The sequence below is a fragment of the Serinus canaria genome, chromosome 1A, assembly GCF_022539315.1.
Source record: "Serinus canaria isolate serCan28SL12 chromosome 1A, serCan2020, whole genome shotgun sequence".
NCBI classification, from domain to species: domain Eukaryota; kingdom Metazoa; phylum Chordata; class Aves; order Passeriformes; family Fringillidae; genus Serinus; species Serinus canaria.
In genome coordinates this window covers 168,504-182,656 of record NC_066314.1, presented here as the reverse complement: position 1 = coordinate 182,656, position 14,153 = coordinate 168,504, and the positions used below count along the sequence as shown (strand labels likewise).

Here is a 14,153-nt window from a genome sequence, read left to right as displayed (position 1 = left end):
GGGAGCAGCAGGAGGTTTCTGACATTTTGGGGAAAGCCACTGTGGTCCCACAGTGTCAGGGTGGCCTGTGGAATGTGGGGATTCCGTGGGCCCACAGCTGGGGTGGGAGTTTGGGGGTGGGAGGGGCCAGGAGCAGGGCCTTGGGGGCAGGGGTTGGTGATGGGCGCTCCTGGCCCCTCGGTGACCGTCCCCCCTGCAGCTCTACGCCACGCTCAAGGACGGGAACCCGCCCTGGGAGGTGACAGAAGCTGTGCTCTTCATCATGGCCTCCATCGCCAAGAGCGTCGACCAGTGAGTCCTGCCTGTGGCCAGGGAGCTGGGGACTGGGGCTGCCTCCATGTGACACAGACACCACAAATGCCCCAAGGACATTCCCATCCCTGGCAGTGTCCAAGGCCAGGTTGGACCGGGCTTGGAACAACCTGGGACTGTGGAAGGTGTCCCTGCCATGGCAGGGGTGGCACTGGAGGGGCTTTGAGGTCTGTTCACACGCAAGCCATTCATTGGGGATCCTTCCACATCCAGGTGGAGCTTTCCTAGGTATCCTTAGTGAAGGTTAAGTCACTGAAGCTGTTTCCGCCTATGTTAGTGACAGTGGAAGCATGGACAGGTGACACCCAGGGTGGTGAGCCCACAGCAAGTCCTGTGTGCTGCCAGCAGTGGGACAACCCAGCTGACCTTCCCTGGGCTTGGAATGCTGTCCCTCCCACGCCTGGGACACTGGGATCCCCATCCCTCTCTTCCCTGGGGGGCTGTGATTGCTGTCACTCCTTTTCCCAAGGAGGCTGGTAACACCATCCCTCCCTTCCTTGTGAGGCTGGCAGTCCTATCCCTCTGCTCCCCACGCACCTGGAGAAGTCACCTCAGTCCCTTCACATCACCAGCTCCTCTTATCTGTGTTGAGTCTGCTCCTGCTCGCTTTTCCTATACCCTGTTCCTGGGAGTGCTGGCTGGAAGCACTGGGGGCTCTGCCCCACCAGCCTGGGATCACCCATCACACCCTCCTACAGCAGAGGAGGCAGTGCCCAGATCATGAACCCCCCTGGTTCTCATGTCCCCAGTAGTGGTGGAGCTCAGTTCCCAGGTAATGAACCCCCTGGTTCTCATGTCCCCCCCATAGTGGTGGGGCTCAGTTCCCAGATCATGAACCCCCCTGGTTCTCATGTCCCCATAGTGGTGGGGCTCAGTTCCCAGGTAATGAACCCCCTGGTTCTTGTGGGGCTCAGTTCCCAGGTAATGAACCCCCCTGGTTCTCATGTCCCCCAGTAGTGGTGGGGCTCTCCCTGGGGGCATTCAGTGTTCCCTGTCCTTTCCCTGCTGTGGCTCTGGTGTCCGGGGCTGAGCCCCACCCTCGCAGGGTTTGTCACAGGGCACGCTCAGAGTCTCCTGTGGGGCGGAGGGTCCGGCAGCCCCTCCCAGCCGGCTCCGGGCGCTGAGCCGAGGCTGTCCCGCAGGGAGAACAACCCGACGCTGGTGGAGGTGCTGGAGGGCGTGGTGCGGCTGCCCGAGTCGGTGCACACGGCCGTGCGCTACACCAGCATCGAGCTGGTGGGCGAGATGAGCGAGGTGGTGGACAGGAACCCGCAATTCCTGGGTGAGTCTCGCGCCCCGCGGCCCCGCCGCGCCCGCCGGCCCCCACTGAGCCCCTGTCTCTGCAGATCCCGTGCTGGGCTACCTGATGAAGGGGCTCTGTGACCGGCGCCTGGCGTCGGCCGCGGCCAAGGCCATCCACAACATCTGCTCCGTGTGCCGGGACCACATGGCCCAGCACTTCTCGGGGCTGCTGGAGATCGCCCGCGCCCTCGACTCCTTCGCGCTGTCGCCCGAGGCCGCCGTGGGGCTGCTCAAGGGTGGGTATCCCTGGGATCTGGGGGTTATCTTGGGGTCTGCTGGGGGATCTACAGGAACTGCTGGGGTATCCATGGGAGTTCTCCCCAGGGTGCTGAGCCTGTCCTCATGGGGTTTGTCCTGATGGGCCCCAAGTCCCATTCCACATGCAGAGTGTCCTCAGGAGTTCCCTTGGGGCTGGAGGCAGAAATAAATCCTAGATTGTTAACTGTCCCCATCCCTGAGACAGAACTCAGGGACTGTCCTGGGCTGGATATGTGGGAAGAATGTGTGGGAAATGCTGAGAGCCAGGCTGGCAGTGGGTCACTGCTCCATCCAAACTCTGGGGATCACCTGCTAGACACAGAGGGTGGAGATTTGGGAGTATTGGTCATTCTTTTAGAGAGTTTGGGCTCAAGAATGGAGATTTTAAACTCAGAGTGTTGGTGTCTCACTGGACTGTTGGGCACCATGAGCCTCCTCAACCAGGGCTGGTTTTAAGGACCTGCCTTAAAGATTTTCAGTGAATTCCAGTGCTGCTGGAGTCTTTCTCCCCAGAGCCAGGGACCCTTCCCTGCAGTCGTGTGCTGCCATGGGAGACAAAACTCCCCTTGTCCTACTGGATGCCCCAGCACTGGCCGAGCTGCTCCTCTCCCTGCCAAAGGGTTTTCTCCCCCTTCCTTAGGACAAACCAGGAATTCCTGAGCCAGGGAGGTTTCTCCCTGGGGTGGTTGGCACCACAGCCAGATCCTGGCTGTGCCAGAGCTTGGAATGAGCTGCTGCCTGTTGGGAGTGGGAGCAACTCAGTGCTCCTCGTGTTCCATGGCTGGGAGTCCCGAAGTGCCTTCCCTGGAGATTCCTAGGATCTCACAGTGTTGCTGGACTGGGACGGGGACACTGGGGACACGTGGTGAGCCCAGATGTGCTTATGGCATCTGCTGGCCTGTCCCTGTCCCTCACACCAGCGTTGCTCCCTGCTGGGACTGAAGTGTTTCTGTGTCTGGTTCAGCCAGAGCCAGATTCAGCTGTGGGGAAGCTCTCCCAGGCCCCAGCCCTCTCCTGCAGCCATTCCATCTGGGAATGTCATCGCCCCTGTGCCCTCCCTGCTCCTGAGCTGTGTGTCCTTGCAGGCACGGCGCTGGTGCTGGCCCGGCTGCCCCTGGAGAAGATCTCGGAGTGCCTGAGCGAGCTCTGCGCCGTGCAGGTGCTGGCGCTCAAGAAGGTGGGTCAGCATGGGGGGGACAGCAGCTGGGAGGGGACAGTGGGGACAGTGGCCAGGCCCCAGCCCTGCTACAGCAACTGTGTCCTCAGAGCCAGGAATTGTCAGGGTTGGAGAAACCCCTGGAGCCCCTTTAGTTCAACTGTTCCCCAGCACTGCCAAAGCCACCACTAATGTCCCCGGGCGCCACATCCACACAGCTCCTAAATCCCTTCAGGGATGGGGACTCCACCCCTGCCCTGGGCAGCTGTGCCAGTGCCAGGAATAATTTCCCTAGTGTCCGACCTGACCCTCCCCTGGCACAGCTAGAGGCCGTTCCCTCTCATCCTTGTACTGTGGGGACAGGGCCCAGCACCCACACAGGACACATCCACGACTGAGGTCTTCCCTAATCCCACCTGAGGAGGGGCAGAGGTGCTGCTGGTGGGGTCAGTGTCCAGGCAGTGTCTTCCCAGGGCTACCTGTGCTCCTAAAATCCTATCCTTTTCCCTTGTTTTCCAGCTGCTCTCCCAGGAGCCAAGCAATGGCCTCTCCTCAGACCCTACAGTGCCCCTGGATCGACTCGCCGTCATCTTCAGGTGAGGAAGGAGCTGGGGCACTGCTGCTCCCCCAGACCCTGACTCTCCAGCCCTTGGGGAACGCGCTGGAAGTCTCTGCTTCCCCAGGTTCCAGCTCCTGAGGTGCCCCCCAAACCAGTTCCTGGTCCACTTCCTACAGCTCCGACCTTTCCTTTGGCTTTAATCCCAACCCCCCTTAACCCTTGGCTGTTCCCACAGACACACCAACCCCCTTGTTGAGAACGGCCAGGTCCACCCGTGCCAAAAAGTCATTCAGGAGGTGCGTGGGAAAGGGCTGGGATTTGGGGACAGGGTTCTGGTGGGGGGTTTTGGGGTGGGAGTTCCCAGGTGTGGGGGTACCTGGGGCGTTGTACAGAGTCCCAGTCCCTGACTGCCAGCGGATCCATGTGTCTGCCCAGGGCTGCACGGGAGGGGAGCTGTGGGGCACCCTCCTGTCCCTCCTGGAAGCAGGGATTGGGGCGTGGAGGGGGAAATCTGAGGCTTCAGCCCTCTGGAAGGGGCCCTGGCTCTGGGAATGCCCCAGGTGATTGATTTCCCTGTCCATGTCCCATTTGCCATGCTGCACTGGAGGGGAGAAACCACCCCAGGCTCCTCCAGAAAGCTTTTCCCCCTCATCTGCCATCCCTCACTGGGATCGGGGTGTTTGGGGACCGGGAGGGAGCGGGCAGTGTTCTGGGTCGGGTGTGACCCCCCCACGTGTCCGTGCCCAGATCTGGCCGGTGCTGTCGGAGACCCTGAACAAGCACAGTGCCGACAACCGGATCGTGGAGCGCTGCTGCCGCTGCCTGCGCTTCGCCGTGCGCTGCGTGGGCAAGGGCTCGGCCGCGCTGCTGCAGCCCCTCGTCACCCAGGTGGGGCTGGGGGCTCTGCGGGGGACACAGCTGGCCCGGCGGGGGCTCACTCAGGTCCCTGTGGCTGCCACAAGCATCGCAGGGTGGCTGTGGGCGCTGGGAAGTGCTGCAGTGGATCCTGGCTGTCTTGGGAATTCCAGCATAAGCCCTTGGGGAGGAGAGAGGCTTTGGAAGAGGTGGGGGTGCCGGGGGGTTGTGGATCCCCATGTGTGTATGATTTGGGAGGAGTGTGTGAAACCCTGCATGGTGCAGCTCCTGGGGAGGTAACCAACCTGAGGGAAGGATCCCTTAATAGCAGAGCTGGCTGCTCCCTGCTCCACTTGGCTCCTGCCAGGCTCCAAGGGGAAGCTTCCATGGAGAAGTGCTGCAGGCTCAGGTGCCCTCAGCAGAGATGCTCCAGGACCTGAGCAAGTCCACTGGGGTGTCCCTGCCCACAGGGGACAGGTTGGGCCCAGAGGGATGTGGGGTCAGGGCAGATGTGGCTGTGCCAGTGTAGCGTTCCTGTCTCCCCAGATGGTGAATGTGTACCGGGAACACCAGCACTCCTGTTTCCTCTACCTGGGCAGCATCCTGGTGGATGAGTACGGCATGGAGGAGGGCTGCCGGCAGGGCCTGCTCGACATGCTGCAGGTGGGGCCCGCCTGCCCGAATCACAGCGTCACTCAGGGGGGAAAATCCCTCTGAGACCATCGAGTCCAACCGTCCCCCAGCACTGCCGAGGCCACCACTGACCCTGTCCCCAAGTGCCACATCCACATGGCTTTTAAATCCCTCTGGGCGTGGGGGACTCCACCCCTGTCCTGGGCAGCTCTGCCAGGGCTGGACAGCCTTTCCAGCAGGAATTTTCCTTAATATCCAGTCTATATGGTTTGGGTGAGAAGGGACCTTGAAGTGTGTCCATGGGCAGGGACACCTTCCACTATCCCTGGTTGTCCCCAGCCCCCTCCAGCCTGTCCTTGGACACTTCCAGAGATGGGGCAGCCCTGGCCTGTTCCATGTGGGGAAGGGCAGCTTGAGGAGTGATCCCAAGTAGCTGCTGATGGATCCCTGTTCTCCCCAGGCTCTCTGCATCCCCACCTTCCAGCTCCTCGAGCAACCCAACGGCCTCCAGAACCACCCGGACACCGTGGATGACCTCTTCCGCCTGGCAGCCAGGTGCCACCTCCTTCCACAGGCCACCCGGCCCCTCTTCCCTCGTGGAGGGTCCCTGTGGGAGCACCCACGGGAGCAGTGGAGTGGGGAGAGGCAGGACCTGCCCTGAGGTCTGTCTGTCTCCCCGGGCAGGTTCATCCAGCGCAGCCCCATCACCCTCCTGCGCAGCCAGGTGATGATCCCCATCCTGCAGTGGGCCATCGCTGCCACCACCCTGGACCACCGGGATGCCAACTGCAGCGTCATGAAATTCCTGCGGGATCTGATCCACACCGGCGTGGCCAACGACGTGAGTGACCCGTGGGGATGTCACCATGGAATCATGGAATGGGCTGGGTGGGAAGGGACCTCAAGGCCCCTCCAGTTCCACCCCTGCCATGGCAGGGACACCTCCCAGTGTCCCAGGCTGCTCCAAACCCCATCAGCCCCACCATCCTCATCTGCCCTGTCCTGTTGTCCCCACAAGCCACCCTGGTTTCTCCACCAGTGCTGGCAGAGCAGCTCTGGGGGTTGCCTGCAGAGCGAGGAGCTTATCCCTGTCCCCAGGCCCTGCCCACCCGCTTCTCCTTCCTCCCACAGCATGAGGAGGACTTTGAGGTGCGGAAGGAGCTCATCAACCAGGTGATGACCCAGCTGGGGCAGCAGCTCGTGAACCAGCTCCTGCAGACGTGCTGCTTCTGCCTCCCGCCCTACACCCTGCCCGACGTCGCCGAGGTGCTCTGGGAGATCATGCAGATCGACCGCCCGGTGAGGGGAGGGACCCCAGAGGGCAGGGCTGGGACCCCGAGGCTCTGCCAAGGCAGGGCCCGGGAGCCAAGTTGGGCTCCACATTCCGAGTTCCTCCCTTTCCCTGGCACAGACGTTCTGCCGCTGGCTGGAGAACTCGCTGAAGGGGTTGCCAAAGGAAACCACGGGCGGAGCCATCCAGGTGACACACAAACAGCTCACCGACTTCCACAAGCAGGTCACCAGGTGAGAGCCACCAGGGTCTCCAGCTGGCACCAGTTCCCTCCTTCAGGCTGGCCTCCAGCAGTCCCAGCCGTGCCTGTGCTGTTGATCCTGCTGGGATGTGCCACCTGCCTGCACGGGCACACGGGGCCCTGGGGCGCCCTTGCTGTCACCCAACGGGTTTTTCTGCCCAGCCCAATCCCAGCGGAGCCACCAGCCCTTCCCGAGCCACCTCCTCATCCCCGTGAGTCACTGGTTCCAGCTGCCAGGCCCTGCCCAGGCCTGTCCCTTCCCAGGGCCACCAGCTGCTTTGGGAGCATCACCTCCCTCTTGTCCCTGGACAAATCCCAGACGCTGAGTGCCCGGGGGCAGCTGGTTCCTTCCACCCAGCCCACCACCGTGATAGCATACGAGTTTCCTCCAGGAACAGTCCTGGGAGCTGCCAACCTCCTTCTGCCCTGGTGATTGTCCCTTCCTCTCTCCCAACACCTTGGAGGCGAGCTGTCACACTCCCAGCTCCCATCCCTTGGCAGGACACCTTCCCTGGGTCCCAAATGTCCCCTTGGGGTCATCCGCCGATGTCCCCCCTTGTCTTGCAGTGCTGAGGAATGTAAACAAGTCTGCTGGGCTCTGAGGGACTTCACCCGCCTGTTCCGATAGCTCTGGCTCCACGTGGCACCTGTCTCCCAGGTAAGGGCCTGGCTCCGGGGTCCCCCACCCCACAGGACAGCGGGGACAAAGGGTTGAAGCTCCCTTCCTCCTCCCAGGAATGTCTTAAAGGAGAAGACAGGAAACAGCAACCCAAGAATGTGTCCCACAATCAGCCGAGGGCTCTCGCCCGCTCCAGCGCGTCCCGGAGTCCGGAGCCACGGGAGGAGGGCTCGGGGCCCCGCCTGCCCGGCGGCCCCGCCTGCCCGGCGGCCCCGGCCCGGGGCTCGGCCACCGCCCGAGCAGCAGCCCCAGGGCGGCGCCTCCATCCCGACTGCAACCCACCAGGCACCGGAGCCACGCGGAGCCACTCGCGCCCGCCCGGCAGCAACAGAAGTAGAAAAACTTTCTGTGAAATGGAGACAAAAAAGAAGGAAAAGAAACAAACAAAAAACAAACAGTACAAATTGTTTAGGAAGATGGGGGGGTCAGTCTGGGGGTCCTGGGGCGCTGCCCCCCCTGAGCCCACCGTGGCCTGCCTGCTGCCGACTCCCAGAGACGACACAGGCGGGACGGACTCTGCAAATAGAGATTTATATTTTATTTTGTTCTGCTTTTTTTGTTTGTTTTCTTGTTTGGTTTTTTCTTTTTTTTTTCCCTTTTTCGGGGTTTTCTTTGGTTTGATTTTGGGGTAGGAGGCGGTGGCTCGAGTGCGGGCAGGGCGGGCGGGCGCATGCGGTTCCCTCCGGGGGTGTGTAGCCATCTCGAGAACAATAAAAAACAACAAAAAACTGAAAAAATAAATTAAAACCTCCTAAAGTCCCTCTGGTTCTCCTTCCAGGGCTGGGGCTGCTTTGTGCCCCCCCAGCGCTGGGTACCCCCCATCCCTGGGGGCTCCAGGTCCAAGGCGACCCCAGCCCTGTTTTCTTGCTGTTTCCCCCAAACCTCCCAGGGGGCTGATCCTTGGCAATGCGGGGAGGGGCCCAGAGCTGCCCCAGGGCGAGGGGCACCGTGTCCTTCCCCTGCCACACACCCTGGTGCTGGTCACTGCCAGGATGATGCTGGGTGGCCCCAACCCCACCAGCTGAGATGGCCACGGAGTGACTCACCCCGCTTGGCAGTGTCCCGCTGTCCCCGTGTCCCTGTCAGTGGGGCAGGGGGCCGGGTGGCAGCGCCCAGGGCCCCGTGGAGGGGCCGGGCGGGGGCTGCGCCGGCGGCAGCCGCTGGTGGCTCTGCCAGAGCTGGTGCAGCTCCTTGAACTGCTCCACCATCCTGTCCTTGAGGTCGGGGTGCGAGATCTGCAGCGGGATGCTGTCGGCCGACCAGGACAGCTCCCCGGAGAACATCTCCAGCAGCAGCCGCGCCGCCACCGGCACCACCTGCGGGAGCCGCAGGGCGTCACCGGGGCAGGGGCCCCGCCGTGCCCCCGGGGCAGCCGCGGGTCCGGCCCCTCACCTGCACCGTGATCAGCTTCTTCTCCTTGGGCTTCTGGTCCGGCCACTCCTCGCCAAAGCAGAGGAAGATCTCAAAGGGGGGTGGGGTGGGGGTCTGCCCCTTCTGGAACTGGATGAGGCCTGCGGGGCCCAACACCGAGGTGAGGGACAGGACAGGACCCCACACCTGCCTGGGCCACCAGCACACCACTGAGGGCAATCCCGAGAACCAGCTGGTGACCCCCATCCTGGCTCTGTCCCCCCATTCCACCAGGTCCCCGTGTACCATCTGGTGTCCCCACCATTCCAGCTGGTGTCCCCACTGCACGTTTTGCCCCTGATGGTGTCCACGTGCCTGGTGTGCCCCCACCCCAGCTGGCCTCTCCATCCCACTCCATTGCCCTCAAGGGACATCGGGCCACCCCCCCTTCCCCTCTGACCGTTGAGGAAGCCCTCGAGGCTGAAGAGCTTGGTCCTTGTCTCCCTCTGGATGGGGTTGGGGCCGGGCTGGGGCGCAGCACAGGGCCCAGTCCAGAAGACCTTGCACTGGCAGAGCCGGAGGGCGAAGAGGTCCTGGCCCTGCAGCTCCAGGATGAGCCCTCGGTCCAGCACGTCCAGCAGCTGGTGGGTGTAGAAGCGCTGCTTCTCGTTGGGAATGGCGTCGGGAGCAGGGAATGGCACCTGCTCCAGCGTCAGGGGCCCGAAGAGCTCCTCCTGCTCCCGCGTGGGCTCCAGGCTGCTGTGGAACAGCCGGCAGCCGTGGGGGTTGCTGACGGTCAGGGCGCACACCTGGCGGCCCCGGTACTGGAACTTCAGCTCCAGGTCAGTCACTGCCGGGGGCCACAGGGTCAGAGGGGCTGGGAGCACCCCAGGGCCACCCCCGTGCACCCCCTGGCCACCCTCATCCATCCCACAGCCACTCTGCCCACGGTCACCCCAATCCAGCCACCCCATGGCCACCCTCACCCAGCGACCCTGTGGCCACTCCCATCTGTCCCATGGCCACCCCACACCCATGGCCACTCTGTCCCAGCACCCCATGGCCAACCCAGTCCTTCCAGCCACCACACCCATGGCCACCCCAGCTGGCACCCCCAGGCCCCCCAGCCCTGCTCACGTGGCAGCATGTGAGGGCTGACGAGCAGGTCGGGGATCAGGTGCTCTGTTGGTGCCACCGGGCAGGCGGGCGAGGGCCCTGGGGGGCCCAGGGGGGGCCCCATCTCAGCGAGGGCACCGGGGAGCAGCTCAGGGGCCCCGTGGGCGCCCCCCGCCTCCCCCTGGAGCAGTGCCGGGGGGGGAGGCCCAAAGGGCCCCCCCGGGGGGCAGCGGCTGGCAAAGGGGAGGGCCTCCTCCTTGGGCCAGGGGTAGGGGGGCAGCAGGTCCCCCCCGTGCTGTGTGTCTGGAGCAGAGAGGGGGGTCAGAGGGTGCACCCCAGCCCCCTGACACCCCGACCCACCCTGAGCCCCCCACTCACCATCGATGCTCAGGGATGTCATCTTGTGGAGCTGCAGGGCAGAGTGGGCGTTACAGGGACCCCCTGGCCCTCTGGGGCGTCCACGGTTTGGGGATCCCCCACCCCGAGCCCCCCCAGATACCTGGCTGACGTCTTCCTCCCCGCTGCAGCCATAGTCATCCTCGTCCCCCCCGTCTGCAAGGGACAGAGGGGCTGGGAACTGCAGAGGGAACTGGGGGTGCTGGGAGGGGATACTGAGGGGTTCTGGGGACCCATGAGGGGGGTATTGAGGGGTACTGAGCACTCATGGGGCACTGAGGCTTCACAGGGGGGTGGGTCCCTTGGAGGGGGGGCAGGTCTCTGGGGGTGCTGGGTCCTTGTGGGGTGTGGGGGGCTGCAGAGGGGCTGGGACCTCACGGGGTGCTGGGGTTTGTGGGTGTGGGGGACCTGGGGGATGTCAGGTCTTTGTGGGGTGCTGGGACTTCGGGGGCTGCTCAAAGGCCTCCCCAGAGCCCCCCCGGTACCTGCGCCCCCGGGGGGCTCCTCGCAGAGCTCGTAGATGCGGAAGGGTTGGGCCGGGGACCCGCGGGGCCCGTCCAGCAGCAGCCGGAACTCGCGGCTCTTGTTGAGGGCGCAGCGCAGCGTGGCCTTCCAGCGCGGCGGGTCCGGCGGGTCCCCGGCCCGGTACCGGCCCGTCTCCTGCGCCCACGCCTGCGTGGGGGTCAGCGCCCGGCACCCCCAGCCTGTGTGTCCTGCCACCCCCCATCCCATGTGCCCCCATCATCCTTGTCACCCCCATCCTGTGTCCCTGTCACTCCTGTGCCTTGTCCCCCATATCCCCACTGTCACCCATCCCATGTCCCCACTGTCACCCCATCATCCTTGTCACCCCCATCCTGTGTCCCTGTCACTCCTGTGCCTTGTCCCCCATATCCCCACTGTCACCCATCCCATGTCCCCACTGTCACCCCATCATCCTTGTCACCCCCATCCTGTGTCCCTGTCACTCCTGTGCCTTGTCCCCCATGTCCCCACTGTCACCCCATCACACATCACCCCATCCCATGTCCCCACTGTCACCCCATCACACATCACCCCATCCCATGTCCCCACTGTCACCCCATCACACATCACCCCATCCCATGTCCCCACTGTCACCCCATCACACTTTGCCCCATCCCATGTCCCCCAGGTCCCCATTGTCCCCGCCCCACGTGCCCATTGTCACTCCCGCCTCGTGTCCCCGGGGTCACCTTGAAGATGGTGTCGTGGTCCTGGGGCCCCGGGGGGTTCCTGGTGGCGTGTCCCCAGGGGATGACGAAGCGGCGGTGCTCGGGGTCGAGCCAGCGCAGCCCCGGGAAGCGCCGGCTGCTCACCTGGGCCACCAGCCAGGGCTTGAGGCGCACCCGCCGCGGGGGCTCCATGGCTCGGGGACACCGGCGGGCACCGCGCGACCCCGCGGGCCGCCCTCGGTCCCGAAAGAGGAACCGGGCCCCGCACGGCCCCTCGGGGGAGCCCCGGTTCCGCTTTCAGGGCCGGGAGGGTGCGGGAGGCGCCCCGGGCTCTGCCTCCCCCGGGGGTGTCGGGGGCGTCACCCGCACCCGAAAGCAGAAGCTGCGGTGGCTTCAGGGAAAGAAAAGAGGAGCTGAGAAGGGGAGGGGACACGAGGGACAGGAGGGACAGCAGGGACAGGGGACAGAGCGGAGAGTGGGACACAGGGAACGTGGGATGTGAGGGGGACGGAGGGGACACGAGGGACAAGGGGAGGACCCGGGATGGGAGACACGGGGACACAGAGTGGACAAGGGGAGTACACAGGGGACAGGGGACACACGAGGGATGGGGGACACGCAGCGACACGGGATGTGGAGAGACACGGGAAACATGCGGGAGACAGGGGACATGGAGAAGGGAGGAGGGACACGGGTGACGAGGAGAGAGAGAACACGGGATGGAGAGGACACGGTCAGAGGATGAGGGGGAACGGGGAACACAGGGTCAGGGGGTGGCACACGAGGGATGGGGGGACACGGAGAGCACATGGGGGACACGGGGACACGGGAAGTCCCGACCGCGGTCCTTGCGCAGTCACAGGAGCCCCGCCAGGGGAGCCCCCCCCGCTCCCCTCGGGCCGGGGGTCCCCGCCGGTCCCTCCTTGCGAGGCAGCACCCACGCGTGTCGCACGGATGGGGGCGGCAGCCGAGCCTGGGCACGGCGTGTCCGGGGCTGCCGCCCCCCTCGCAGACGGGGCACTGTCCCCGCGCGTCCCCGCGGCTTTTCTCGGCACCTCAGCATCGCTCCGCCACGGCGCCCACTGCCGCGGCCCCCTCCCCACCGCCCCCTCCCCACGGGGTCCCACCCCACGGGAATCCCCCGCGGACTCCCCGCGCCCGTCGGGAGCGGCCCCGGGTCTCACCTGCGCTCGGGGCCGCTCCCGGGGCCGCCGCCCGGCGCTTCCGCACGCGGAGCCGGGCGTGGGCGTGGGGCGAGACCGGCCGGGACCGCCCCGGGACACGGGGCGTGGAGCGGGGCTCCCCGTGTCCCCATGGGACCCTCCCGTCGTGTCACCCCTCTCGTGTGCCCCCGAGCCCCCGCAGTGCGGCCCCCAGCTCTTCACCCCCATGTGCCCCCTCCTTGTCCCCCTCGTGTCCCCCCCGTGTCCCGCCCCGTCTCCCCAGCTGTCAGCCCACACTGCTGGCAGACCCCTCATTAACATACACTTTGCATATATTTGCATACACAGTACCATTTCCATCTCCACGTGACGCGAGGGGCTCTCCGCGGGGGGCGGGAACACGGGGGCGCCTTTGCGGGCTTTGATTGGTCGCAATCGCTGTCATTCATCTATGGGCTCGCCCACGCTCCGGCCCCTGGGTCAGCTGTCTGTCAACGAGGGGGCGTGGTTTTAGGTGGGCGTCACCAAGGGCGGCAACAATGTAGCGGGAATGGGCGGGACCTTCCCCGGGGCGGGGCTACTCTCCCGGTACGGGGGCGGGGCCTGTCCGGGCCGGGGCGGGGCCGGGGCCGGGGGCGGGGCTGCTCGCATGGCGCCGGGCGCGCCCCGCCGCACGCCGGGCCCCCCCGGTGCCCCCCGCGCCCCCCCGGTGCCCCCGCCCCGCCCCGGGAGGAAGAACCGAAGGAGGTACCGGGACTCCCCCTGCCCTCGCACCCGCCGGTGAACGGGACCCCTAAATACTGCCACGCGGGGGCGGGGTGCGGATGTGTCCCCGGCGGTGCCGCTGTCGGGATGTCCCCGGGGGGACGGAGGGGACTCGGGGGCCCCGGCGGGCTTGGGCCAGTCTCGCCCCGTTTAACTCGCAGATCTCGGGGGTTTAATGTTATCTTTCGCCCCGATCCCGGTACGACCGCTGGGAACGGGAGCGGGGCTTTCTCGAGGGGAGCGCAGATCCCGGGGGAGTGCTCGGAGAAAGGAGAGGATCCCACTGGATTCAGGGTGGTGGTGGGGGAGTAGAGCCCCGTGGATTCCCGGGAGAAGATCAGATCAGATCCTGGTGGATTCCCAGGGAAGAGGCTCAGATCCCTGTGAGTAGGGGGTAGGAGCGGAGCAGGTGGATTCCCGCCTGGATCACTGACTGCGCTGCAGCTTATCCCACCACTCTGCCTGTTCTTGCCCTGTCCGTGCTTTTCCCGGGATCCCAGCTGATCCCGAGGGACAGCTGCAGCCTGTGAGTCTGGCCGCCCGCCAGGGCCTGATCCCGGTTAGGGAAAGGCACCCAAGGCACCTGTTTTGGGGTGCGGAAGGGATGTGTTCCCCAGGATCCCAGGGGGATCTGCTCAGACCTCGCTGGGGGTTTCTCCACAGTGGGATCCTGGGCGGGTGAGCGGCAGCATGGAGCATCTCGGCTGGGATTCTGGGAAACGGGAGATCAGGGGACAAAATGGGGGAAAACCTCAGGTTTGGGTCATCCTGCAGTCGCTCCTTCCACCCCAAACCGGTGCTGCTGCCGTTGCATTCCCGGGCACGCTGGTCCTCCGCTGGGTCGGGGTTTCCTCCCAGCCCGGCGCAATTCACCCTCTTCACTT

The 14,153-nt window shown here is 65.1% G+C and overlaps 2 protein-coding genes across 9 annotated transcripts in view; one reads left to right on the top strand and one right to left on the bottom strand.

The window, feature by feature from the left end:
- Positions 1-7,826, top strand: part of TNPO3 (transportin 3) — a 22,061-nt gene extending 14,235 nt beyond the window's left edge. The window contains exons 10-23 of the mRNA XM_050969808.1: positions 200-291; positions 1,455-1,594; positions 1,659-1,850; positions 2,958-3,049; positions 3,548-3,624; positions 3,823-3,883; positions 4,335-4,475; positions 4,989-5,105; positions 5,536-5,630; positions 5,760-5,916; positions 6,207-6,374; positions 6,487-6,599; positions 7,175-7,265; positions 7,343-7,826. Coding sequence (XP_050825765.1) covers positions 200-291; positions 1,455-1,594; positions 1,659-1,850; positions 2,958-3,049; positions 3,548-3,624; positions 3,823-3,883; positions 4,335-4,475; positions 4,989-5,105; positions 5,536-5,630; positions 5,760-5,916; positions 6,207-6,374; positions 6,487-6,599; positions 7,175-7,235 — 1,506 coding nt within the window. The 3' untranslated portion in view covers positions 7,236-7,265; positions 7,343-7,826. The remainder of the gene's footprint in view (positions 1-199; positions 292-1,454; positions 1,595-1,658; positions 1,851-2,957; positions 3,050-3,547; positions 3,625-3,822; positions 3,884-4,334; positions 4,476-4,988; positions 5,106-5,535; positions 5,631-5,759; positions 5,917-6,206; positions 6,375-6,486; positions 6,600-7,174; positions 7,266-7,342) is intronic.
- Positions 7,802-14,153, bottom strand: IRF5 (interferon regulatory factor 5). Of its 8 annotated transcripts, none has more exons than XM_050969849.1 (10): positions 14,021-14,153; positions 12,856-12,992; positions 11,363-11,732; positions 10,634-10,820; positions 10,252-10,304; positions 10,131-10,161; positions 9,774-10,055; positions 9,097-9,486; positions 8,679-8,797; positions 7,802-8,602 (listed from the first exon to the last, which is right to left on the bottom strand). In XM_050969849.1, exons 3-10 carry the CDS (start codon positions 11,531-11,533, stop codon positions 8,369-8,371), a joined length of 1,467 nt encoding a protein of 488 aa, XP_050825806.1. In that variant the 5' UTR covers positions 11,534-11,732; positions 12,856-12,992; positions 14,021-14,153; the 3' UTR covers positions 7,802-8,368. The 8 variants fall into 8 exon arrangements, with proteins under 8 accessions (XP_050825806.1, XP_050825808.1, XP_050825807.1 ...); XM_050969851.1 differs by having other exon boundaries at positions 12,856-12,988; positions 14,021-14,134; XM_050969850.1 differs by lacking the exons at positions 12,856-12,992; positions 14,021-14,153 and adding an exon at positions 12,526-12,847.